The sequence below is a fragment of the Microcebus murinus genome, chromosome X (genome assembly GCF_040939455.1).
Source record: "Microcebus murinus isolate Inina chromosome X, M.murinus_Inina_mat1.0, whole genome shotgun sequence".
In the NCBI taxonomy this organism is placed as follows: Eukaryota; Metazoa; Chordata; class Mammalia; order Primates; family Cheirogaleidae; genus Microcebus; species Microcebus murinus.
Genome location: NC_134136.1, coordinates 23,550,666 through 23,576,302, shown reverse-complemented (window position 1 = coordinate 23,576,302; position 25,637 = coordinate 23,550,666). Strand labels below are relative to the sequence as shown.

The following is a 25,637-nucleotide window of genomic DNA, read 5'->3' as shown; positions in this document are numbered from 1 at the left end:
AGTACACTGCATTGATTCAGAATCTCCTTTGTTCCAGGGCCTGAACAACTAATTCAATTTAATAAAAATGAGGAGGCCCTCATTGTAGGCAAAACACTGTGTAACATCATTGCCAGAGATAAAAGATGAAACAGCTTCTACCTTTAAGGAGGTTAAAACGCAGTATGGGGGGATGATATAATAATGATGATGATAATTATGACAAACATTAATGATGGTAACAGTAGGAGGAGAACACACAATACTAATCGAATATTAACTTATGTGCCTGGAACTATGTTAAATACTTTAAATGCTATTTTTTCTTATTCTCATAACAATCCTAGATTTAGATACTATTATTTTTCTCTGATTTTGTATATGAGGAAATTGAGTCACATAGAGGTGAAATAACTTATTTAGAGTCAGATAACAAGAAATGGCAGAATGAGAACTTCAACTGAGGGCTGAGTTGAGAGCCAGGGCTCTTAGCAACTACATAATATAAAGCAAATTAAGGTAAGTGCCATGACAAGAGTAAAAAAAAAGTTCTAGACCCATTTGATGAAAGAACACACCTTGTTTGCAGCTCAGAAAGGAATGAGAAAGTTCAGCTCTAAAATACATATGTTTTTGCATGTTTGACTACAATTTTCATGAGGTATGAAGTAGCTACAAACCTAGATTAAATACTTTTTGTAAAATAAACATGTTCAAACAGAAATGACTATAAGAAATGTCACAATGCCAAATGTAAACTTTCTTCTGAAAATAAAATTTTAATTATCAAGAGAGTTGTCACAAGATAGAAAACAAGGACCCCAAATTGTATTTATTCTCCTATCTCCAATCAAACCTTCATCAGCCTGGGATCTTTTAAATTCTTCTTTTTGTGCTCTCAATTAAATTTCTAATACAGACTGTATTGATTTTTCCCATCTCCCGTCTTCTTTCTTATTGACTTTTGCACTGCTTCCCTTTCCTATAGTCAAAGCTAGTTGAATGTTATAGCTAAAGCTATTCTCCTTACTAATCACAAAGCAAATCACTAAGAACAACTTTAGTGCTTTTTGCATAGGGACAAATTACTTTGCTTTCAATCTGGAAGCTACTTATTAAATGCTCACCTAAATCAATTTAGTCTATTGTCCTCTACATATTTCTATAGCACTTTTCTCTACCATAAGTTCTATACTTAATCTAAAAAATATCCTTCCTCTTTATCAAGTCCTCATGAGTGCTTTTAAAATTTCCTTCACAGACCCTTTACTGGAACATTGTTTTGGCTATAATCAAAGGAATAATGATACAGTTTTATTTCTAAGTCAGCAATGCTAATAAGCATGAAATATTATGATAGACCATTCTCCTCAGTCATTACCATAAAAACCAATGTAACTAAAATGAGTATTTCCTTCCACTATGGCATAAATGATCACTTCTGGGTCAATCTATACACTACAGGAAGATGTAGTAGAAGTATGTTATTTTATATATATAATGAAATAGATGTTCTAGTGTTCTGTGTTATTGGTCAGATTAAGTTAGGTGATTCTGCAGTAATAAAGAGACCCACAATCTCAGTGGCTTAACACATAACAGTTTATTTCTTATTCTCAAAAAGTGTACTGCAAGTCCATCAGCACTCCAGGGCAGGTCCCTTCTAAACAGCAACTTAGAGATCCAGGGTGCATCCATCTTGTAGGTATGCCATTTGGAACACATTTCATTCAGGCCACTGAGGCAGGTAAGAGAGAGCTGGAGGGTCATGCAGGACTTTTTACTGCTCCAGTATGGAAACAAAACATCACTTCTGTGTACAATCCCTCTGCTAGAAGTAGTCGAATGGCATCGCCTAACTATAAGGGGCTGGGAAGTGAATGGGAGCACATAGATATATGATGAGCTGTAAATGTCTTTGCCATATTCTACAAATAATATAAGCTTTTAAAAAACATTTTAATGAACAACAATTTTGAAAAACTCTATATGAATACAAAATATCCCATAAATGTAATAGTTTTTACCAGCATATACATATAGATATATTTTTAGGAAAAAGCTAGTTATGAAGCTCCAAGGTGATCTAACATGGCATTACCATAACGTTCCAAGAACCTTACTGAGAGGTTCCGATACTTCCACTGCAAAAATTTGGTGAGATGACAGGTTATTTATCTACTAGATGTTTTCTATCATTATAATTTTACTTGTGATCCAAGGGATCTGAGACAAAATCAGCAATGTAAAAACAATAGCTATTGAGCTTCTCATCACACCAAAATACTTTGTACCTATGACATTACAATCAGCACATCCTCTGTTATAGGTGTTTTTGATACATAAATTTATAATTGATGTTACTCTGATATATAAAAATGTAAAGTAAAAATAAATTTTTCAACTCCTTTTAACATTAGTGGCAAAAGTGAATCAGCAACATACACAAGGCACCAAATCTTAGTAAAATATGGACACAGTAAGATCAAAGATGTCACTATTACCTAAATTTAACTCCTATTTTAATTCAATATTAATGCTTAAGACAACAAACTTTTAACAGCATACTTACTAAGATTTTGGCAGTAGTTTTACGTAAGAAGACACAGAGCGTACTAGAGGTCTGGCACTCAACTTGCTTACAGTAAACCAGCTTCAATATGAAGGCATTGAATATTTTTTAAAAACCTTCTTTTCACATGCTAAGTATTTTGGCAAGTGTGCAATTAAACACAGTAACAAAATTAATATAGCAAGATTAAGAAACTACAAACTTGAAACTTGTATGCTAAGCATAAATTATATTTAAAAAAACTGGTTATATAGAATATTGCTGGATAATTAAAACAATAGTATAAAACGTGCAAAAAAATTCATAATCTTTCGTAATCAAAAATATCAGGGTCTATTTAAAATGATTCCCTTTGAAAGGGTACCAAAGTTAATTCAAATCATGTAATATTCAAATACTAAATACTACTCAGTACTGTATAGTGACTAGTGCTTAAGTGGAGGTAAATTTCATAGCTATGGAGACATACTTATGCTGTAAACTGGTGTCTTTCTTGTTCACGTAGAGAAGCATACAACATCCCAGAATTTCACTAAGTAAGAAAAGAATGGCTGCTGCACTGGCAAAATTAGGGTGTGTAAGGATCAAAGGCACACTATTCAGCTAGCCAAACTGATTAGCAAACACTTCCCCTCCCACCCCCACAAGCCCTTTCCCCATGTAAACAAAAGTTTATTAAGGAAAAAAGTAAAATAAACTCAACTCATCCATAAAAGTAAGGATTTTGAGACATCAATGTTAATTCCTTACTTCAAAAATGTCAGCTACAATCATCTGGAAATTTCTGATTATATTTTAAAGATGTATCCAAATTAGATACATTTAACCATAGATACATATTTTTGGTCAAAATTATTCATTATCTAAAGCATTTTACTTTAATTCCCAACATTTTAACCACTAGTATAACAACAGTTTTAGTTCCCAGAGGAATTAACCACTGGAAGGAAACACAGACAAACAAACAAACAAACAAACAAACAAAACAAACCATATATTAATATTTAAGCTGCAGGCAACAATTACGGCCCTTTCTGGCACAGTGGCATTTGACTGGCAACTCAAAGTCCAGGAATAATTCTACTAACACAGGTAAATTCATGCATTTGGTAAATATGCCCTAACTTTCACAGTTGAAGTTTCCTTTTGACTTTGCTTTTTTAAAGCATGGAAATCTTGCTTTTTTTTCTTGATGTTACCCTGACTTGTGACTGGAAGCAGACTTCTTTTTCTTCTTCTTACTATGTTTCTTGTGCTGTTTCTTCTTCTTCTTCTTCTTCACTTTATCCACTACTTTTTCTCGCTCTTCATGTCTTCTCTTCTTTTTTGATTGCATCTCTTCTTCATAATCTGATTCTGATGAGGACTCAGATGATAAAGGTTTTTCTTCAGGATAAGTTTTCTTTCTTTTCTTGCTGAGGCTTCTAGCATACTTTTCTTTCTCTGTTTCATCCTCTGACTTCTTTTTCTTTTTTGAAGATTCCTTGCTTTCTGATTCCGATTCACATGTAGAGCTTTGTGATGATTTATATGAACGGTTCTTCTTTTTCTTTCTCTTTTTTCCTTGTTTCTTTTCCTCATCCTCAGAATCTGAAGAACTGCTTGAAGAATCAGAGCTTGATGAAGAAGAAGATGAAGGCTGACACGATTTCTTTTTTTTCCTTTTCTTTCTTTCTCTTTTTTTAGATGAGCTCTCATTTCCACTTAATAATTTCTCTCTGCTTTTTTCAAGCTCTTTCTTCCAATTCTCATTCATTTTTTCTTCAAATTCAGCCAATGCTTTAGAGCCTTTCTTTTTCTTTTCTAATTGTTTCTTCACTTCTTCCCAGGTGGGCCTTGGTCGATTTAGGTAATCTTGGATTGTTGGGCCTGCAGATTGAGTTGGGCCTCTCCATCTGGCCATTGCTATAGGATTCATGTAGGCCACCCGATTATCCCGCTTCCCCATGGTGCCTGATGGTTTTCAGAGCAGACTCTCAGTTGCCAAGGAGAACAAGGATAGATACTCTCCTTAGTTCTTCACTTGCTGGTATATCAAGCAGCCTGCATTCTGTGAGAGAAGCAGATAGAATGATTATAAAACACCTTTAATATGAGATAAAATAAACACATAAATTTAATTAAAAATCTGTTCCCAGCAGATCATCTCCAACTTATGAAAGTGCAGCATAATGCACTCCACTCCTTTTGAGAGAAACTTGGGAATCACACCTGAAAAATCTTTCTCTATCGACTCTCACATTCAATCCATTAATAAATCCTGCTGTTTAAACCTCCACAATAGGACTCATATCCATTCACTTCTCTCCAAATATACTGTCATCGACTTGGTCCAGGTCACTATCATCTCTCACTTGGACTATTAATCTCTACTATCTATTAAATGTTTATTATCTGTCAGGGACTGCTTAGTGTTTACAATGGATTATGTCATTCAATCACTAGACTAAACCTATGAATTTGATTCATTATTATCCCTATTTCATGGTTGGAGAAACTGAGGCTTAGAAAATATGAGTATAATTGCATAAAGTAACATGGCTAATAAATGACAGAACCAGAATTTAAACCAAGGAAGCCTGATTCCAAAGCCTGCACATATTACATAACAATATACTATCTCCTTATACCAACCTTTTAATCGGTAGCCTTATTTCTACCTTCACTCCCTTCTCTTCTAGTCCCACACTGTAATCAGAGGGAACTTAAAATACTCCAGTGGCTTTACATATTAATGAAAGTCAAATCTAAACTCCCATAAAGGTCCTATATGATCTTCCCTATGTCTCTTACTTTCATCTACACTGTCACTCAGCCCTTTTCTCAATTCTTTCTCTTCCAATCTTCTCTTGATTTCTGGAACATGCTAAGCTTAGCCAGCATGGACAATTATACCTTGTCTTTCAGATCTCAGCTTAAATGTCAATTGCTCAGAAAAGCAACTATTAGGTTAAACTATATAAAACTTCCCATTTTACAGGACACACACAATTCAAATACTGTTAATTTTATACGGCTCAACCTTATACTAAATTAGGTCACCTCTCTGTCTACCCATCATCCTCATTTTCTTGTATCACAGTTCCTTGTTTCTTTTATTCATAGCATTTGTTAAATTGGTAATTGATTGTTCAGTTGTATTATTCTACTGTTAAATGTAAAACCAAGAAGGGCAGAGGTCCTGTTTGGCCTATTTTATTCACCATGATGTTCCCAGTCCCTAGGATAGCATCAGACACATACTAAGTACTCAATAAATATTTGCTCAGTAAAAAATAAACGAATGCATGGATAAATGGATGGATGGGTAACTCTGGGAAAGAGAAGCATTCAGAGGGAGCCTCCTGGAGTTGGTGATGTCTACACAGGATTTTAACAAATGAACAGGTGTTCACCCAGGAAATGAGGAAATGAAAGGCATTCCAGGCAGAGGAAACAATATGTGAAAAACACAAGGATTTGAAAGAGCACCAAGTATTTAGTGTTGATAGAGCCCAAAGAGCAATAGAGCAGGGGGTAGGAGACAAGATTGCATAGACAGGAAGAAGCCTGATTATGGAGGTCCTCTTGGGTCATTTTAAAATCTTGGATTTCTCCCTATAGTTGAGAAGGAGCCAGTAAAGTATTCTAAACAGAAGAGAAAGACGATCAGACTTATCATAGATTTTTCTGTCAGTCTCCATCTTGACTCTAACCCTTTAAATCAACCTAACATACCTACCCATCATAAACTCAATGGTACAGACAGTTCAGTGACTCTTGATGATAGTTTCCTGCATTAGATTTGCTATTCTTGATCTTATTCTCTTTTTCCTTTAGTTCTCTCCAGCTCCTCTTATGTATTTTTTTCTTCTTATTCCTACCTTAAAAACTTGTCAAACATAATCATATCCCTGACTTGATCATCAGAAGCCCTTAAAGACTTTAGTTCATACTCAACTTGCAGGATTTTTCTGTTACTTGACACTTAGAATAATATAATCCGTTCTAATTTCAGTTTCTTGAGATATACTCCTGACATCAGCTAGAAAAATAGGCAAAGGCCAACTCACAAAGGCTTTGGAGGCTATAATAAGGAGGCTGCAATTCTGTAGGACTTATACTGAAGCTAATGGAGAGATACTATTTTAAGCAGAAGAGTGATATGGTCATACTTGAATACTTAATAGACAATTACTTACAGAGGGAAAGATGAATTGGAGTCAGAAATAACTTAAGTATTCATGCAGACAAGAAACAAAAGAATTTGAACTAAAACAGTGATATTGTGAATGAGAAGAAGGGGAAATATATGAGACATTTTGAGGAGATTCTGCTGAAATTAGTGACCAATTGGATACAAAGGGTGAGAGAGAAAGGAATCCAGGGCAAGGCTCTGGCTTAAGACACCAGATAAAAGGCACTGCCAATGACTAGGTAATAAAAGAAATGACACCAACTTTGAGAAAAGGTCTAGGTTTCATTTTGGACTCATAAAGTACCGAGGAGACATCAGAATAAATCTGCATGTAGGTAACTGAATGTATGGGTGTTGGCACTTTAGAAGGTGATCTGAGTTAGAGATACAGGATTGGGAAGTCACTGAGTGATGACTGAAGTCATGAGAGAAAGGATTTCAAATGAGAAAAAGATTGAACATTGGATCCAATTGAACACCAAAATGCAAGGGACTAGAAGAGATTTAAAGAAGCCTGTAAACTATGCTTTAGGAAATTAGCCAGTGCGGTAAGAGCTAGATTGGTACCAGAAAAATAAAAAGAGTCATGGAAACACAGGGAGAATAAAGTTTCAAGGTGAAGGCAATAATCCTCATGACTCTGTAATGTTTACATTTTCTACAATAAGTAAGAGCTAGGCTAGACTGGTATCAGAATACAAAGTAAGAGTCACAGAAACACAAGGAAAATAAAGTTCCAAGGTGATGGCAATAGTCCTTATGACTCCATAATGTTTACTTTTCTACTTTTCTACAATAAGCAGGTATTATCTTTAACTTTGATAAATCCAGAAGAAAAAGAAAGAAAATATGTCATAGAAAACAACATTAAATGCAACAGATAGGTAAAATATAATAACATCTGAAAATGTCCAGCATACATAGCTATTACGTCATTATAAATCTTTGCTAATGCAATTTCTTTCCCTCCCTCCCTCCCTCCCTCCCTCCCTCCCTCCCTCCCTCCCTCCCTCCCTCCCTCCTTTTCTTTCTTTCTTTCTTTCTTTCTTTCTTTCTTTCTTTCTTTCTTTCTTTCTTTCTTTCTTTCTTTCTTTCTTTCTTCCTTTCTTCCTTTCTTCCTTTCTTCCTTTCTTCCTTTCTTCCTTTCTTCCTTTCTTTTCTTCCTTTCTTCCTTTCTTTCTTTCTTGACAGAGTCTCACTCTGTTGCCCAAGCTACAGTGCCATGGCATCAGCCTAGCTGACAGCAACCTCAAACTCCTGGGCTTAAGCAATCCTCCTGCCTCAGCCTCCCGGGTAGCTGGGACTACAGGCACGCACCACATGACCAGCTATTTTTTTCTCTCTATATATACTTTTTTACTTGGCCAATCAATTTCTTTCTATTTTTAGTAGAGATGGGGTTTCGCTCTTGCTCAGGCTGATTTCAAATTCCTGATCTTGAGCAATCTGCCCTCCTCGGCCTCCCAGAGTGCTAGGATTACAGCCGCAAGCCACCACACTGGCCTGCTAGTGTAATTTCAATTAGTGATGGCAGAAGCCAGATGACAGTGAGTTAAAGACTGAATGGAAGTGAGAAACTAGAGACTTAGAGTACATAGACTTAGTTGAGAAGGAAAGTAAAGAGAGAAGAAAATAATTATAAGTGATACAGAGTTAAAGAAAATTATTTTTTGTTCTTCAATTTTAGTATGGAAGAATATTGAACATATTCATAGGATTCTAGAAGGAAAAAAAGTACAAAGTGAAAACATTTTTAAAAGATAGGAAAGTGAGGAATACCTGATGTGGCAAGACCAAAAAAGCAGCAGAAAGGAATCAAATCAAACTGAGAGGTATAAGGCACCTCTTTTTCCAAGAGCAGAGGCAATGAATGCATAAAGCATATGAATGTAGGGGTTTTTTGAAAGGTGGTAGGAGGCGAAAGGGAGAAAGTTGACTATTTCTCACATACAAGCCTTCGTTTTAACTCAATGGTAAGTGCCAAGATCATCCTCTAAGATTAAGACAGCATAGGAGTTTTGAGATCACTAGTTAAAACTTGGAATAACAGCAGAGGAGGATAGCAGAGGGCACTGACACCACACAAGTGTTGTGGGAAGCCTTTGGAACTGCAGAATCTGTGTGCTCCTTTCCCAGAAGATAAAGCACACTGAAAAAAGAGAAAAAGTAAAACTAAGAAAGTCTCTTTGTTTTAAAAGTATTGTGGTTTTAAAAGTATTGTGGTTTTAAACACTCTTTGTTTTAAAAGTATTGTGGTTTACCTTCTCTGTTTCTATTATAGAACAAAGAGAAACTTGATTCTCTGTATCTCTACTTATTTGCATGAAATATGCTAAAATCTTATAAAGATGAAATGTAACTTGTGACAACCATGCTATTAATCTGGATGTTATAATAGCATTTATTCATTGATTCTTATAACAATTCCCTTTTGATCTTGTATTATATTTCAGACACTATATTATATGTCATGGAGATTCTGGTCTAGTAAAGGTAATAGTCATTACACAAATATCAAATGGGTATATAATCAAGACTGGAAAGATGAAGAAAAAGTACAGGATGTTATTAATGATATAATGAGGGGCCTAATTAAGAAGGTAAGTTCAAGTCTGAGATACTGACATAATCTGAGACCTGATGAATACAGCAGAGCTAGCCACATGAAGGGGTTAAACTGGATGATAGTAATAAAAGATCCAAATCTAAATGAATTTTACAAGCAGAAGGACTATCATATGTTAAAGCCTTGAAGTAAAATAGAAAAGCTGAATATAATGCAAAATATTCACATTGTTATGCTGTTATAAACTAGTTATCACCCCAATTTCTCCTTGAAAGTGATTACATTAATATGATTTGTTATTGAACATGGTCAGGTAAAAGTCAATATGAATTTAAGTTAATTGAAAACATAGTCTAATGTTTCACAGTGTAATTTCTATCATAAATATCACCAGAACTAATTATTTTGGAGATATTTTCTATTTTATAAATCATTTCATTGAATTCAGTGAGATGTATAATTGTAGATGAATTCTCACAGACAGATGCACTTGAGTTGAAAATATTTTTCAAAATAGTTGGCAGATCCTCTGAGACTTAATCTGAAACATCTAACTCTCATGCAAGTGTATGGGCATTTGGATGAGGCTCCTATTAAAAAAACCTTAATGCTCTTTGTTCATACTAGTTCATATAAGTTTAAGTACCATGCTACTGAAATAAATGTTTCCTAGAAAGCTACTTAAAGTATTTAAGATAGCCATGGGTCTATTAAATTATAAAATGATAATAACTACACATATATACTAATACCTTTAATTACCACAATATGTTTTGCCATTTCACAACAGATGATAACATAGAGAACCACCATAGTGCAATCTAATTCATAGGCCAAATAAGAAATAGAGATTATGAAAAAATTTAATGGCATTTCACAACTTCCTAGAAACACTTAGCTCTAGTAAGGGTGTATAATATGATAGATATCCTTTTTCCAAAAAAAGAAAAAATAACAGCATAAACACATCCTATTCTAGTTGTAAACACAACTCTTCTGAAGGAGAAATGAATGAATACTATGCTGTGTTGAAACCATTCTCCTCATGTAAATTCCCTCCAGCATATTTGTGTCATGGAACATTCATCATTCTAAGGAAAACATATAAAATTTAAAATACTGCTTCCGTTTTCTTTCCTTTACAGAATTATCAAATGATAAAGAATCAATCTCTACCATCTTAAGGATGATACCAGAAAGCTTACAGCAGCAACAAAATACTATAGATGCAAGTGATAAAAAAGAAAAGAATGGCTATGAGAGGGCAGAAGCTCCAAATAAATTTTTAGTCAAGTGTTCTTTTTAAAGAAACAAGCACTTCACCCTCTTATTTATTTTAATATAGTAATACATTTTTGATTTTAAATTCATAAAAACAAATCATCATTATTGTTTGTATTTTATGCTAAGGAAGTGAAATGTATTTTTAAACAAACTCTTGATTTAAAATAGTTTTAGATTTACAGAAAAGTTAGAAGTATAATACAGACAATTCCTTATCCCCTCCACCCAGTTTCCCTTATGATTAATATCGTACACTGATATGGAACATCTGCCACAATTAATGAATCAATACTGAAACCACATTATTATTAACTAAAGTCCATTCTTTATTCAAAGCTCCTTAGTTTTTAGCTAACGTCCTTTTTCTGTCCCAAGAATCCATCTAAAGACACCATATTACATTTAGTCATCATGTCTCCTAGGCTCCTCTAGACAGTGGCAGCTCATCAGAATTTGCTTCTGATGATGTTGACTGCTTTTAAGATTGATCATTATATATAATTTTCTTCAATTTGGGTTGGTGTGATATTTTTATCATAGCTAGACTTAGGATGTAAGTTTTGGGGACAAAGAACACAGAGGTCAAGTACCATCCTCATCATATCATATTGAGGGTACACGCTACTAACGTAACTTATCACTAATGTTGTTAACCTTGATCACCAGTCTGAGCTTGTATTTATCAGTTTTCTCCACTGTAAGATTACTCTCCCACTTTTCCATACTGTACTCTTTGAAAGGAAGTCACTATGTGCAGCCCATACTTAAGGAATGGGGAGTTATGTTCCACCTCCTTGCTGGGAGAATGCATATATAAATTATTTGTAATTCATCTATACAAGAGATTTGTCTATTCATCTCCATTAATTTATTTATTCAGTAATATATGTATATCAGTATGGATTCATGAATAATGATTTTATACTTTGGGTGACAAAATATTACTTTATATTGTTGCTTAAATTGTTCCAGCTTTGGCCATTGGAAGCTTTTTTAAGTTAGCTCCTCTGTCCCTCTGACATAACTCCATCATTTTGTTTCTTAAGTACATTCTTACTTTCTGGCTTTTACAAGATACTCTGGGATTATTTTGCATATCCCCTGCATTAGCCCTAGAATCAGTCATTTCTACAAAGAGCTCTGGTTCCTTTCGGTGTAGAATGACATTAGAAAACAAGACCTGGGTACTGACATGTGCTCATTGCTATTTGGATATTTTTGTTTCTAAGCTCTCTCAGCAGATAGAGTTAGGAAGTATATTAAATGCCTTTAATTAATTCGATCACGTATTAAGTTTGAACTAAGTACTTGGCACTTGGACTACAGATATGAATTATTTAGAGACAGTATACAAAACACTATGTTGACCAAAATGTGACATCTGGGTGGCATGATTGACTTATCATCAAAAAAGTGCATGTTATGGTTATTTCTCAAGTAGTGGGAATAGATTTCTCCTGCACACATTTAAGAAATTGAAAGGCTAAGTACAGTCCAAAGAAAAGAGCAAAAGCCCTCAGAAGAACTAAATTCACAAGGTTCGTCCCTTAAGCACTGTGCACTAGCTAAGAAGGCATGAACAAAGTAACAATAGTGTCTACAGTGCCAGAGTCAGTGCTTTAGGAAATCCTCTGTAGAAATACATTATATACCTGAGTATTAAATTCAAATAAGCATTTGCCAAAAAGGTTCTTGTCAGTGCACTTGATATGCTTTGGATACTCACTAGCAAATTTCTTCATTCTCCCTTGACAAAAGATTTTGCTCTAGAATGCTATGTTTAGATGTGGTGAGACATGGCTATAAATTATATAACCAAAATGTCATACAGCCCTGAAAATTCCAGTACCTCTATTCAAGGGATCATCTTACATGAATCAAAGCTAATTGAATACTAGTTTCTTTCCATCTGTGTGTGACATGACTACTATAAAAATACACCCCAAAACAGTATTATTTGTCCCATATCCCCTGTTCATAGTCACAGTTTTCATTTAACAAATGTCTTGCAACATGAATTTTGTAGAAATCCTTGACAAGATCCCTCAAGTCACTAAACTTGTTAAATCAGTGTGTTGTTCAGCACAGAACATCTAAAATCATTTCATTCACATTTGATTAGTATGCAAATGGAATATTATTTCAAACTTTCACAGTATGATAAAATTGGACCTTCCATTTATTCTTTATAATTTCGTCTACATTTTAAACTAAAGAGACATATTTTATGGTATAGGACCATCATATGCCTCTTGAGGCAATGCACTATGCATACAAACTGATTTGCAATCTAAAATCTGTCAACATTTCCCTAGGATCTAGTTGTGCAAAGATATACTTGTCACTGCTTCTAATAACTTATAAAAGATAAGGCTTTAAGCATAGGAATAAAAATACCAGGGGAGTTCCTTACTATTTTCCCAGAAAACATAGTTCAAAACACATGCATTTATGCATGGCTTTAAAGAGCCTTACTTGGTTTTACATATATCAATGCCTCAATCACTACCTTCTGCAACCTGCCAACCTGACGTGAATTTTTAAATGTATTTCTAAAACAGAGAAAAGAGAATGTGATGTGAATATACTGGCTATGAAATAGTTAAAAATATCACAGTTATTTATTGAAGCTGGGTGAACTTACATGAGTTACATATTTTCTCACATTACAAATGACTACAAAGGGACATTTCCTTAAAATTCAAAGGACAGAATATATAGCTCTATTTTTTTTTAATTTCAAAATAACAATTAGAACACAATAATCACTGATCTAAAACCCTATATATATATTTTTTTTAATTTCGGCATATTATGGGGGTACAGATTTTAAGGTTTCAATAAATGCCCATTTCCCCCCTTTCCCCCAAAAGTCTGAGTCTCCATCATGACCATGCCCCAGATGGTGCACATCTCACTCATTATGGATGTATACACCCACCCCCCTCCCCCCTCCCACCTGCCAAATACCCTATTACTGTAGTACCTATGTGTCCACTTAGGTGCTACTCAGTTAATACCAGTTTGCTGGAGAATATATCTGGTGCTTGTAAAACCCTATATTTTTAAACAAAATTCTGCCCAATACCTACATTGCTATTTTATAATTCAATTGTGCTTTAAACTTAACAAAGCAAATTAATGAAAGAGCGATATTTGGGTGATTTTTACAAAGTACAACTCATAATAATTTTCCCCACCCTAAACAATCTAAGAAATATTCATTTTCTGTTTTCCTCAGTATCCCTGAGATAGGAACTTGAAGTGTGATCCCAGGACCATGGGAGTCTCCAAGGTTCTCCTTTTTCTGACTACATTATTTGTGTGAGGCCATAATATCATCTCACAACAAACTGCATACGGAAGCAGATATGAGAATTAATGAATTATTATTGGGGCAGTAAAGAAATCTGAAAAATATAATCTCACTAAATATTTTTCATTTTGAAAATACAGAGTTTTAATAAAATGTTTTCTAGTAATGGCCTTATTCTTGGCATTTTCAAATCAGTTAAGTATTTTAAATATTTCTCAGTTTTAGTTTGAATACCACATTTATCAATAGCTATTATATATCAGATATCATTTACCACATGCTCCTTAAGGTCTTCAGTAATTTTGTAATAGTGTAAGGCAATCCTGAGACCAAAAAGTTTCAGAACAATTGCACTGAAAAAAAAGTTTCTCAAATAATGTCCACTGACCACCTGCATCAGAGTCATCTGGGATACTTGTTAATATTATAGGTTTTTGACTCCACAGAAGACCTACTAACTCATAATTTGGGGGAGACTGGTCATGAATTTACATTTTCAACATGGCCCCAAGGTGATTCATCTGTACACTAAAGTTAGAAAAATCAAAAGGAGAGGTATATCAAGTTCGGAGTGTGATGAATTCAAACCCCAGGTCTGCCACTTTCCGATTGTAACCGTAGTCAGTTATCATTCTTAAGCAACTTCCAGCTTTTAGTTTCCCCTCCCGTTATTTACGGAATCCTTTTCTAACTACATATCCTCAATTAAATAACTGATCATTTGTTCAGGAAGCTCGAAGTTTTTACATCAGGGAAGTTCCAGGGATAGCAGTCTGGGTCTTGTAGTCACTTTAAAAAATTGCACTTCATAGGAAACACACTTTTACTTAGATTGTCTTATTTGAGGTGGCTATGGGGAAATGATGGCAATTCTAGGGGCATACTCTTTTCCCAGGCTATTCCTCGGCTTCATCACTTACCTATTTGTTTCTGCTACTGAACAGGGAAGACCTCCCCAGAAGATTTTATTTTCTGTTCTTCACATTTGAGTGCTTGGCGCCATGAGGCTGGCAGCCATTTTGTCTTCCCCTAGCCCCGCCCCAAATCCGTTATCCTTATAAAGCTGCCATCTACTTCCTCAACGGAATACACAGTTCTGGCCAATCAGAGGCCTGGAACTGGTTATGACGGTTATCGATTCAGCCAGTTAACAGAAACCTAACAGAAACCCACAAAATGTCGCCCAGCAGTGAACAAACTCTTCAAAAATCACAGGGTTATTTAAAGAAGGAAAAATTCTCCTCTGTAGAGCAGTGCTGCTCAAGTTATAGTTCCCTACTCCTCAGGTTCAGAATCATACAGGGTGATTTTTAAAAATGCAGATTCCTGCGCTCTACCCTAGACCAAGTGTATTATAATCTCTGAGAGTAAGACTCAGGAATTTTTAAAATGTCCTCGGATTATTGTGGTAGAAACTAATGTCTGAAAACCATTGCCATAGGAAATACTTCATCAAAAAACAATAAAAGAATAGGAAAAATATACATATTCTGTTATCACCTAGTTCTTTTACTGATGATAAATGAACGGATGATGTCACCTACATGCCCTTCCAAAAAGACATAATAATATTTGCTTCCTTTCATGTAGACACTATCTACTTTTCTGCCAAAGTGCCAGTAATATCAGGATTGGTGAGGGTAATTCACACTCACTAACGGCATAAGATATCCAAGAATGCCCATTATTAGCTTATGATGGGAAATACTGCAAACGCATGATGCTCAGTTTGATAACCACCATATTTAGTAACTATTGGACAAAACACATAACAAAACAAAATTATAATCAGAGAGTTCCTTGGTGAACCTGGAATCATTAAAAAGGGAATCAGTAAATCTTATTAATGAGTACTGACTCAAGGTTTAATTTGATATTCTTATCCATATCCATCACTGAGATGGGGACTGTAATCAGGGCACTCCCTTTCCCAGATGTGATGGGAACCCACAACTACTTCTCCGATTTTCCCTACTGTGACTATTTTTTTTTCCTGATAGTTCAGTTTCTTGTTAAATAATTACATTTTACTTTTTAAATTTCTAATAACGGTCTGTTCATGACTCCCTGAGACTCAACCACACTCTGAGTGTTTCCAAATTGAATTACCCACTCAACAAACTACCTCTTAGATTACTTTTGCAGGCAGTTAATCTCACTGGGGATTTTAATTTTTCCTAAATCCACTTTGAATTTCTGACCTCTCTGTATTGATTTTATTAGACACTTGGAATTTTAAAAATGTAAGCAATAAACTTTTAAAGAGTGCTTACAAATTTCGGAATAATGTCTATACCTGTATTCTAATGGTAGCATCATGTCAGAAGTTTTGCACTGTAATTATTTTAGTAATTGGAGAATATTTTCAAAATGTATACTGTGTTAAAAGATCATTCCAAATGAAATTATGATAAACAACAAGCATGCCTTATAATCTTTCCCAAAACATGTTTAGTCTTACTGGCATTTTCATCTTTTTGCATCTCAACTCTAGCTACTCTTGATTTTACCTTCACCTTCTAGACATAAGACGATTCCTGTTTTGCTAACCCAATGTAATTCCCCTTGCTGGTCACTAATTGTTTCCCTTTTTAAAAAATAATCCCTGGCTGTTTTAAAAGGTCTAAAATATAGGTGTTTTTATTGTACTGATTAATAATCAACGTTTGCATTTTAATGAAGATTACATTTCTAATCCATTTATCTAGGTAATTCTTTGGTCAGTCTTTGTTCAAGCATTTCACATTGTGGAACTACTTCAAAATAACCACCTGAAGGAAGCAAATGCTAACCTAGCTGTTAGTTCAACGTTATGAAACTTTGTTATAAAACTTTTATAAGAAGCATGAGATAAAAAAGCGATAATAGCAAAATTAGTAGTAACATCATGGATGGGCACTGCATTAAGAAGGGCTTTGTACTTAAAACAAGAAAAGGTTCTCAACAACCCCATTAAAAAGTGGGAAAAAGACATGAATAGAAGCTTTTCAAAAGAAGATAGACAAATGGCCAATAAACATATGATAAAAGGCTCAACATCACTAATCATCAAGGAAATGCAAATCAAAACCACAATGAGATATCACCTTACCCCTGTCAGAATGACCATTATTAAAAAGTCAAAAAATGATAGATGCTGGTGTGGATGTGGACAGAAAGGAATGCTTATACACTCTTGGTGGGACTGCAAAACAGTACCAGCTCTATGGAAAATGGTATGGAGGTTTCTCAAAGAACGAAAAGTAGACCTACCATTCTATCCAGCAATCCCACCTCTGGGTATCTACCCAAAGGAAAAGAAGTCATTTTATCAAAAAGACAGCTGTACTCAAATGTTTACTGTCTCAAAATTCACAGTTGCAAAGATGTGGAATCAACCTAAGTGCCCATCAATTCATTTGTGGATTGAGGAAATATGGGGGAATATACACACACACACACACACACACACACACACACACACACACACACATATATATATTGGAGTACTACTCAGCCATAAAAAGGAATGAAGTAATGCCATTTGCAGCAACTTGGATGGAACTGGAGAACATGATCCTAAGTAATATATCTCAGGAATGGAAAAACAAACACCACACATAGATTTATTTTTTACAATAATTTATAGATCACCACTGGAAATAATAGCCGGGACTGCTCAGAGACATCAGAAAGTGTGCTAATTTGTATTTACATTACTTTATTATGCTGGAATCAAAAAGGACTACATTTCCATGACTGGCCTGATTTGGAAAGACATGTGGAGAGATCACTCAGCATTCATCCTTGGCGAGAAAAAATAGCTCCCAATTCCAGGAAAAACACTAAGGAAGAGTTGGCTGGATGAGGGCGATAAGCATTTTAAGAAAATTCACTAGGTAGGCTATATTAACTTCACTAATGCAGCTTAGATTTCAGTTATCATTACAGTTGAAGGCCCAGCTCCCCCATTTACTTCCTGAGTTCTCTCAGGCAAATCATATAACTTCTCTTTATCTCAGTTCTCATATCTGTAAATGGAGTTGATATATTACCATTCTCTTTTACAACCTCATCCCCTACCTCCAAATGTAAATGAAATACTCTTTGGTGATTGTTTGAAAACTGTAAAAGTCTATATAAATGGAAAGAGTTGATATTCTTATGACTATCATTATTAATCATATAATAATGATTATAACTATTCAACTCTTACCATGAACAAGTACTGCTCTGAGTGGTTTGCATGGATTCTCTCACTTAATTCTCAACAACAGCAATTCCATGAAGTAGGTACTACTATTTTCCCTATTTGACAGATGAGGAAACTCTATCTCAGAAAGGTTAAATAATTTATCCAAGGTCTCATAGCTAGTAGATGCTAAAGCCAATCTTGGACTCTTAGCAGCCTGATTTAAAGACTGTACTATTAAATAAACTATAACTTCTGTAATGAAAAATACATTGACTGAGATTAATGAGAGATTAGACAGTGCATAAGATTAGATTAGTAGATGTAAAGACAAAGCATTAAATACAAAATGAAACAGAATGGAGAATTTTAAAATATGATCAAAATATCAGTGAGCCATAGGCAACTTCAAGTGGCCTAATTTGAGTGTTGTTGAAATCTGTAAAGGTTAAAAAATAAAATAAAATAAATTAAAATAAGGTGAGGAAAGAAAAATATTTAAAGTAGTAATGGGCCAAAATTTTTCCAGATTAGATAACCAAAAATGTATAGATCCAAGAATCTTGATAAACTCCAAAGTAAGGGAAAAAAAAAAAAACTATTTTAACTAGAGCAATATCCATTGTAATCTAATTGCTCAAAATCAATGACAAGGAAAAAAACAGCCATGAAACAAAGAAAAAAAAAAACAACACATGTTATGTTGAAAAAAAGAAAAGACATAAAGATGTCAAAAGACTTCATGTCAGAAATAGTGCAAGTGAGCAAACACCTCTGCTCTAGGCTCTCCTATTTAGGGCTTGTTTAGAGAATGATCTGTGGAGTTCTGATAGAGCCCTACTACCATGAAATGACTGCATCTTCACAATGGGCAACCCACACTGGCAACTTTATTTTACATCACCCTAAACTATTTTTAAATGCCGACAAATAGGAAAAAATGAGAATAGGAAATTAAGAAAAAAGAATGTTATAGTAGGAAAGGTGGCTCTGAATTCTAGCTGAGGACTATGATGAAAATACAATGGTTATTTGAACCTATACATCTACACCTCATGTTTGTAAGGTCACAGGCCAAATGCTGCCTTGAAAGGGCTGAGAAGAGTCTAATGTTAATAAAATTTAAATTGATTGATAAGTTTTTATAAATTGGGACAACTTAAAGCAAGTATTCCAGTAATTTGTCAAATCAATCTAAAATTTGCAGATATATGAAACATAAATCTCTATTGTATAATGGGGGTAGAGATGGGAGTCTAAGCTAAACTAGTCAATGTGTTTTTCCACATTACCATGTGGCTAGATACAACTTTTACAATAATGAGGATAACTTGAGAAAATGAAAATGTACAGAAAACTCAATATATAATATTTAAGTTATTATCTTCAACTTCTTTCCTTACTCAACCTGATTAACAAAGCTGTTAAAATGGACTGATTAAAGTTTTCCCTCTCTCTTCACACCTACCATTATGGGAATGCTAAAGAAATAGTGATATACTATAACCAGCAAAAAGAAAATGGAAACTACCCAAATCAGCCTGAATAATCTATAAATTCTACTGAAAGTGTCCTCTTATATTCCAGATTATTTACTAGCTATTTGTGTTACTTTGCATGGTGGTATATGTTTCTGCCATTTATATTTGTAGATTGTCATTTGTGATTTTCTTTTCCCTCATTAAATTGCAGATCCCTGAAGATCTAAAGAGTAAAGGCTCTGGCATTTCCCAGACTACCATGCTGTATCCACGGCTTTGATACAATATTCTAAATCACAGAATTTGCTAACTTGGTACTCAACACCATGTCATATAGATCTAGCTTATCGATTATTTTTACTTACCTACTGTGTCACTGCCAGCAGCATTTGTCATGTAGTAATCAGGAATATAAGATGATTCCATACTGGGAAGTCAGCTGTTTTCACCTAGAGTCCTCTGAATCTTTTTCATCCTTTAACCAACACTGAATTAATCTACCCATATAATTACCTGAATCAGGAATCTGAAGATCCCAGTGCATTTACTTGATTTACCTCAAAATCAGTAACTCCAGAAAACTTTTTTTTTTCCTACACGGAGGAAGAAGTTAATTTCAGCCTCAAATACATCAACAGCCCTGAATATGATGGGCACACAGATTACTTATGTAATTCCTTAAATCTTCTGATAAACAGACCCATCAAAGCCTTCTAATCTATTTGTTGTAACCAGTTCCAAAATGTTTCAGCATGAAATTCCTTATCATGGAAATTAATTTGGTGTCTTAACATATTAAAGAAATTTTAAGGCCGGGCGCAGTGGCTCATGCCTGTAATCCTAGCACTCTGGGAGGCCGAGGCGGGCGAATTACTTGAGGTCAGGAGTTCAAAACCAGCCAGAGCAAGAGCGAGACCCCATCTCTACTATAAATAGAAAGAAATTAATTGGCCACCTCATATATATATAGAATAAATTAGCCGGGCATGGTGGCACATGCCTGTAGTCCCAGCTACTCGGGAGGCTGAGGCAGCAGGATTGCTTGAGCCCAGGAGTTTGAGGTTGCTGTGAGCTAGACTGACGCCACAGCACTCACTCTAGCCTGGGCAATGAAGCGAGACTCTGTCTCAAAAAAAAAAAAAAAAAAGAAAGAAATATTAATACTTAAAATGTTTATGACACACTAACATGGAATACAACTTGCTTTCCATCTGTCTGAATTACTGGCTTAGAAAATAAACCATTGTTTTATAACTTTATTTTAACCATAACACAATTTAAAATGAAAAAATATCTTAAACTGAGGTTGAATCTGTATGACAAAAATATATAATCTGAATATAGGTGATCCACTTATTCATTCAACAAATGTTTATTGAAATCCAACTATGAGCCTGAATTTGGTATTAGACAAGACAAAGTCCATAGCTTTATCAGGCTTACATTTTAGAGAGGGAAAATAATTAGTAAATTGGGGTTTTATTCCAAATATGTTAGAATGAGTTTAACCAGGACTTCAATAGTAAATACTGGGGGTGGGGTTAGGGAGCAGAAAGAGGAAAAAGTTAAACAACATAATGAGGAAATAGGAAGAAAACTCTAGAATGTGGGAGATTTCCTAAAATAGCTGGTCTCTTCTAAAAATCAATTTAATGGAAAAAAAATTATTTTAAGAAATAAAGATTTAAACAGACATAATTAAATGCCTTGTATGAACCTTGATTTAATCCTGATTCAATGAAAAACACATATATGAGGCTTCTTCTTAAAGTCTTAGAAAGATGGAATGCTCTGAAATTAGGTTTTAGTGATGGCTGTACAAATTTTATAAATTTGCAATAAATCATCAAGCTGTACACTTAAAATGAAGAATTTTCATGGTATAAAAATTCTACACTCAAAAAGTTGTAAAAAATTGGGGGGAAACATCTAAAATATCAAATATTGATTAAGTACTAGATGATACAGAATTATTTTTAAGTAGCTTAAACATGATAGTATTGAGGGTATGGAGAGTACCCTTATTTTTAGGCAATGCATGCTGAAAGATGTGCATGTGAAGCATCATAAGGTCTATAACTTACTTTCAAATTATGCAGCAAAACAGAGGAACCAAATACAACAAATGATAAAAGTTCTTGACTCTAGATTGTGGGTAGATAAGTGTCCACTGTAATGTTCTTTCAAGTTTTCCAAGCACTCAAAATTTTCATAATAAAAAGTTTGAAAACATATTTTTTAAGATAAAAAAGAGTCACTGGAGTCTATTTAGTATAATCTATTGTTATTGGCCATCTTAACAAACAAATTGGACATGATTACTGTATGATTTGATCAATTAGACAGAAATAGCTCAATTGCCTAAATTTGAATAAATTAAGTATATTAGAAACTAATTGATTATGAAGCTACAAATAGACTTGGCCTAATCATGTCTGCAGTAGCATAAATAGTCATAATGCAATTCACCTTTTCATTCTGCTGCTTATCTGTTCCACCTTTTATCTTTCAATTTTGGTAGGTTCACTTCTGCTATATGCAACATATAAAGTAAAGGATCCCTAATGCTCTTGGCATAAAAACCAAAGACCTTAACCGAGTCTTTGGGCTCCAACCTAAATAATCTGGTCCTGACTACCTCTTCTATCTTGCCTTCTGCCATACTCATCCTTTTCCCTCTCTGTACTCAAACTCAATGGCCTTTTTTCTTTCAGTATCCCTGATATCCCATATTCCGTCTGTCCAGGGCCTTATTCCCTAAGTGCAACATGAACATCATTTATTTAAAGAAGGTTTTCTTAATATCCTTGAAAAAGTTTGGTCTGATAATTATATTCTAATAGGACCTTGTACTTTTTAAATATTAATCACAATTATAATTATCTAATTATTTGTATAATAATTTTTTAACAGCATTTCCTCACACTAGATTATGGTTTCTATAAGGAAAGGATTTGTGCATATTGTCTATTCAAAACTCACCAATGAAGTTCTCAAAAAAAAATCAGCAAACACACTATTATTTCTCTCATTTAAAAACTAACAGAAACCATCTCTCTTAACCCAATTTCCTCATCATCTATTGCTTCATTTCTCTGCTTCCATTTTTAGCAAAACACCTGGAAAGAGCTGTTAATAGAATTTTCAATTCCCTTCCTCCCAGTCTCTCCTGAACTCACACCACTGGGGCTTTCACCTCAACCACTACGTGGGAACTTTTCTTATACAGGTCATTAATGATCTCTATGTCACTAAATCTAATGACCAATACTTTTTTATCTTAAGCTCGTCAATCAGCATCATTTCACAGAGTGGATCACTCCCTCTTCCTTGAAACACTTACCTCAATTGTCTTCCAAGATAGCACACACTCTTGTTTCCCCTTCACCTTTCCAACTGCCTCTTTTCAGTTTCCTTTTCAGGTTCTTCTACTTTGATCACAGATAAATGAGAAATGAGATAATGTTTGTTAAAATTCTTGCACCTACTTGGCAGTAAATTTTAGGTTAAACAACTAGAAGTTAAACTAACAAAAAATGTAACCAAATTTGAGGAGGTAGGCTGACCAGAATAAAAGAACAAAATAGTTCTTTTATTCAGAGAAACTAATCACTCTCCTAAGAAGGTTATGATTAGCACTTTCTCACGAGAAGTTATTTATTCAATTCTATCTACTATAAATAACTACAGATTGCTCCCTGCTCTCTTATTTTCTCTACCAATAATTGTTTACCTAGTGTATTCCTTCTTCAGTGCCAATTAAAACCCCTCTACCCTCAATCTAATCATTGTTCAAAAAAAACTATCTTTTTAAGCAAAATTCTGCCCAATACCTACATTGCTATTTTATAATTCAATTGTGCTTTAAACTTAACAAAGCAAATTAATGAAAGAGCGATATTTGGGTGATTTTTACAAAGTACAACTCATAATAATTTTCCCCACCCTAAACAATCTAAGAAATATTCATTTTCTGTTTTCCTCAGTATCCCTGAGATAGGAACTTGAAGTGTGATCCCAGGACCATGGGAGTCTCCAAGGTTCTCCTTTTTCTGACTACATTATTTGTGTGAGGCCATAATATCATCTCACAACAAACTGCATACGGAAGCAGATATGAGAATTAATGAATTATTATTGGGGCAGTAAAGAAATCTGAAAAATATAATCTCACTAAATATTTTTCATTTTGAAAATACAGAGTTTTAATAAAATGTTTTCTAGTAATGGCCTTATTCTTGGCATTTTCAAATCAGTTAAGTATTTTAAATATTTCTCAGTTTTAGTTTGAATACCACATTTATCAATAGCTATTATATATCAGATATCATTTACCACATGCTCCTTAAGGTCTTCAGTAATTTTGTAATAGTGTAAGGCAATCCTGAGACCAAAAAGTTTCAGAACAATTGCACTGAAAAAAAAGTTTCTCAAATAATGTCCACTGACCACCTGCATCAGAGTCATCTGGGATACTTGTTAATATTATAGGTTTTTGACTCCACAGAAGACCTACTAACTCATAATTTGGGGGAGACTGGTCATGAATTTACATTTTCAACATGGCCCCAAGGTGATTCATCTGTACACTAAAGTTAGAAAAATCAAAAGGAGAGGTATATCAAGTTCGGAGTGTGATGAATTCAAACCCCAGGTCTGCCACTTTCCGATTGTAACCGTAGTCAGTTATCATTCTTAAGCAACTTCCAGCTTTTAGTTTCCCCTCCCGTTATTTACGGAATCCTTTTCTAACTACATATCCTCAATTAAATAACTGATCATTTGTTCAGGAAGCTCGAAGTTTTTACATCAGGGAAGTTCCAGGGATAGCAGTCTGGGTCTTGTAGTCACTTTAAAAAATTGCACTTCATAGGAAACACACTTTTACTTAGATTGTCTTATTTGAGGTGGCTATGGGGAAATGATGGCAATTCTAGGGGCATACTCTTTTCCCAGGCTATTCCTCGGCTTCATCACTTACCTATTTGTTTCTGCTACTGAACAGGGAAGACCTCCCCAGAAGATTTTATTTTCTGTTCTTCACATTTGAGTGCTTGGCGCCATGAGGCTGGCAGCCATTTTGTCTTCCCCTAGCCCCGCCCCAAATCCGTTATCCTTATAAAGCTGCCATCTACTTCCTCAACGGAATACACAGTTCTGGCCAATCAGAGGCCTGGAACTGGTTATGACGGTTATCGATTCAGCCAGTTAACAGAAACCTAACAGAAACCCACAAAATGTCGCCCAGCAGTGAACAAACTCTTCAAAAATCACAGGGTTATTTAAAGAAGGAAAAATTCTCCTCTGTAGGGCAGTGCTGCTCAAGTTATAGTTCCCTACTCCTCAGGTTCAGAATCATACAGGGTGATTTTTAAAAATGCAGATTCCTGCGCTCTACCCTAGACCAAGTGTATTATAATCTCTGAGAGTAAGACTCAGGAATTTTTAAAATGTCCTCGGATTATTGTGGTAGAAACTAATGTCTGAAAACCATTGCCATAGGAAATACTTCATCAAAAAACAATAAAAGAATAGGAAAAATATACATATTCTGTTATCACCTAGTTCTTTTACTGATGATAAATGAACGGATGATGTCACCTACATGCCCTTCCAAAAAGACATAATAATATTTGCTTCCTTTCATGTAGACACTATCTACTTTTCTGCCAAAGTGCCAGTAATATCAGGATTGGTGAGGGTAATTCACACTCACTAACGGCATAAGATATCCAAGAATGCCCATTATTAGCTTATGATGGGAAATACTGCAAACGCATGATGCTCAGTTTGATAACCACCATATTTAGTAACTATTGGACAAAACACATAACAAAACAAAATTATAATCAGAGAGTTCCTTGGTGAACCTGGAATCATTAAAAAGGGAATCAGTAAATCTTATTAATGAGTACTGACTCAAGGTTTAATTTGATATTCTTATCCATATCCATCACTGAGATGGGGACTGTAATCAGGGCACTCCCTTTCCCAGATGTGATGGGAACCCACAACTACTTCTCCGATTTTCCCTACTGTGACTATTTTTTTTTCCTGATAGTTCAGTTTCTTGTTAAATAATTACATTTTA

General features: G+C 34.6%; 1 protein-coding gene across 1 annotated transcript; it reads right to left on the bottom strand.

The window, feature by feature from the left end:
* Positions 1-1,163: 1,163 nt before the first annotated feature.
* Positions 1,164-24,835, bottom strand: FAM133A (family with sequence similarity 133 member A). The gene is made up of 2 exons (XM_012756793.3): positions 22,890-24,835; positions 1,164-4,601 (listed from the first exon to the last, which is right to left on the bottom strand). Exon 2 carries the CDS (start codon positions 4,497-4,499, stop codon positions 3,747-3,749), a length of 753 nt encoding a protein of 250 aa, XP_012612247.1. The 5' UTR covers positions 4,500-4,601; positions 22,890-24,835; the 3' UTR covers positions 1,164-3,746.
* Between the last annotated feature and the right edge of the window lie 802 nt (positions 24,836-25,637).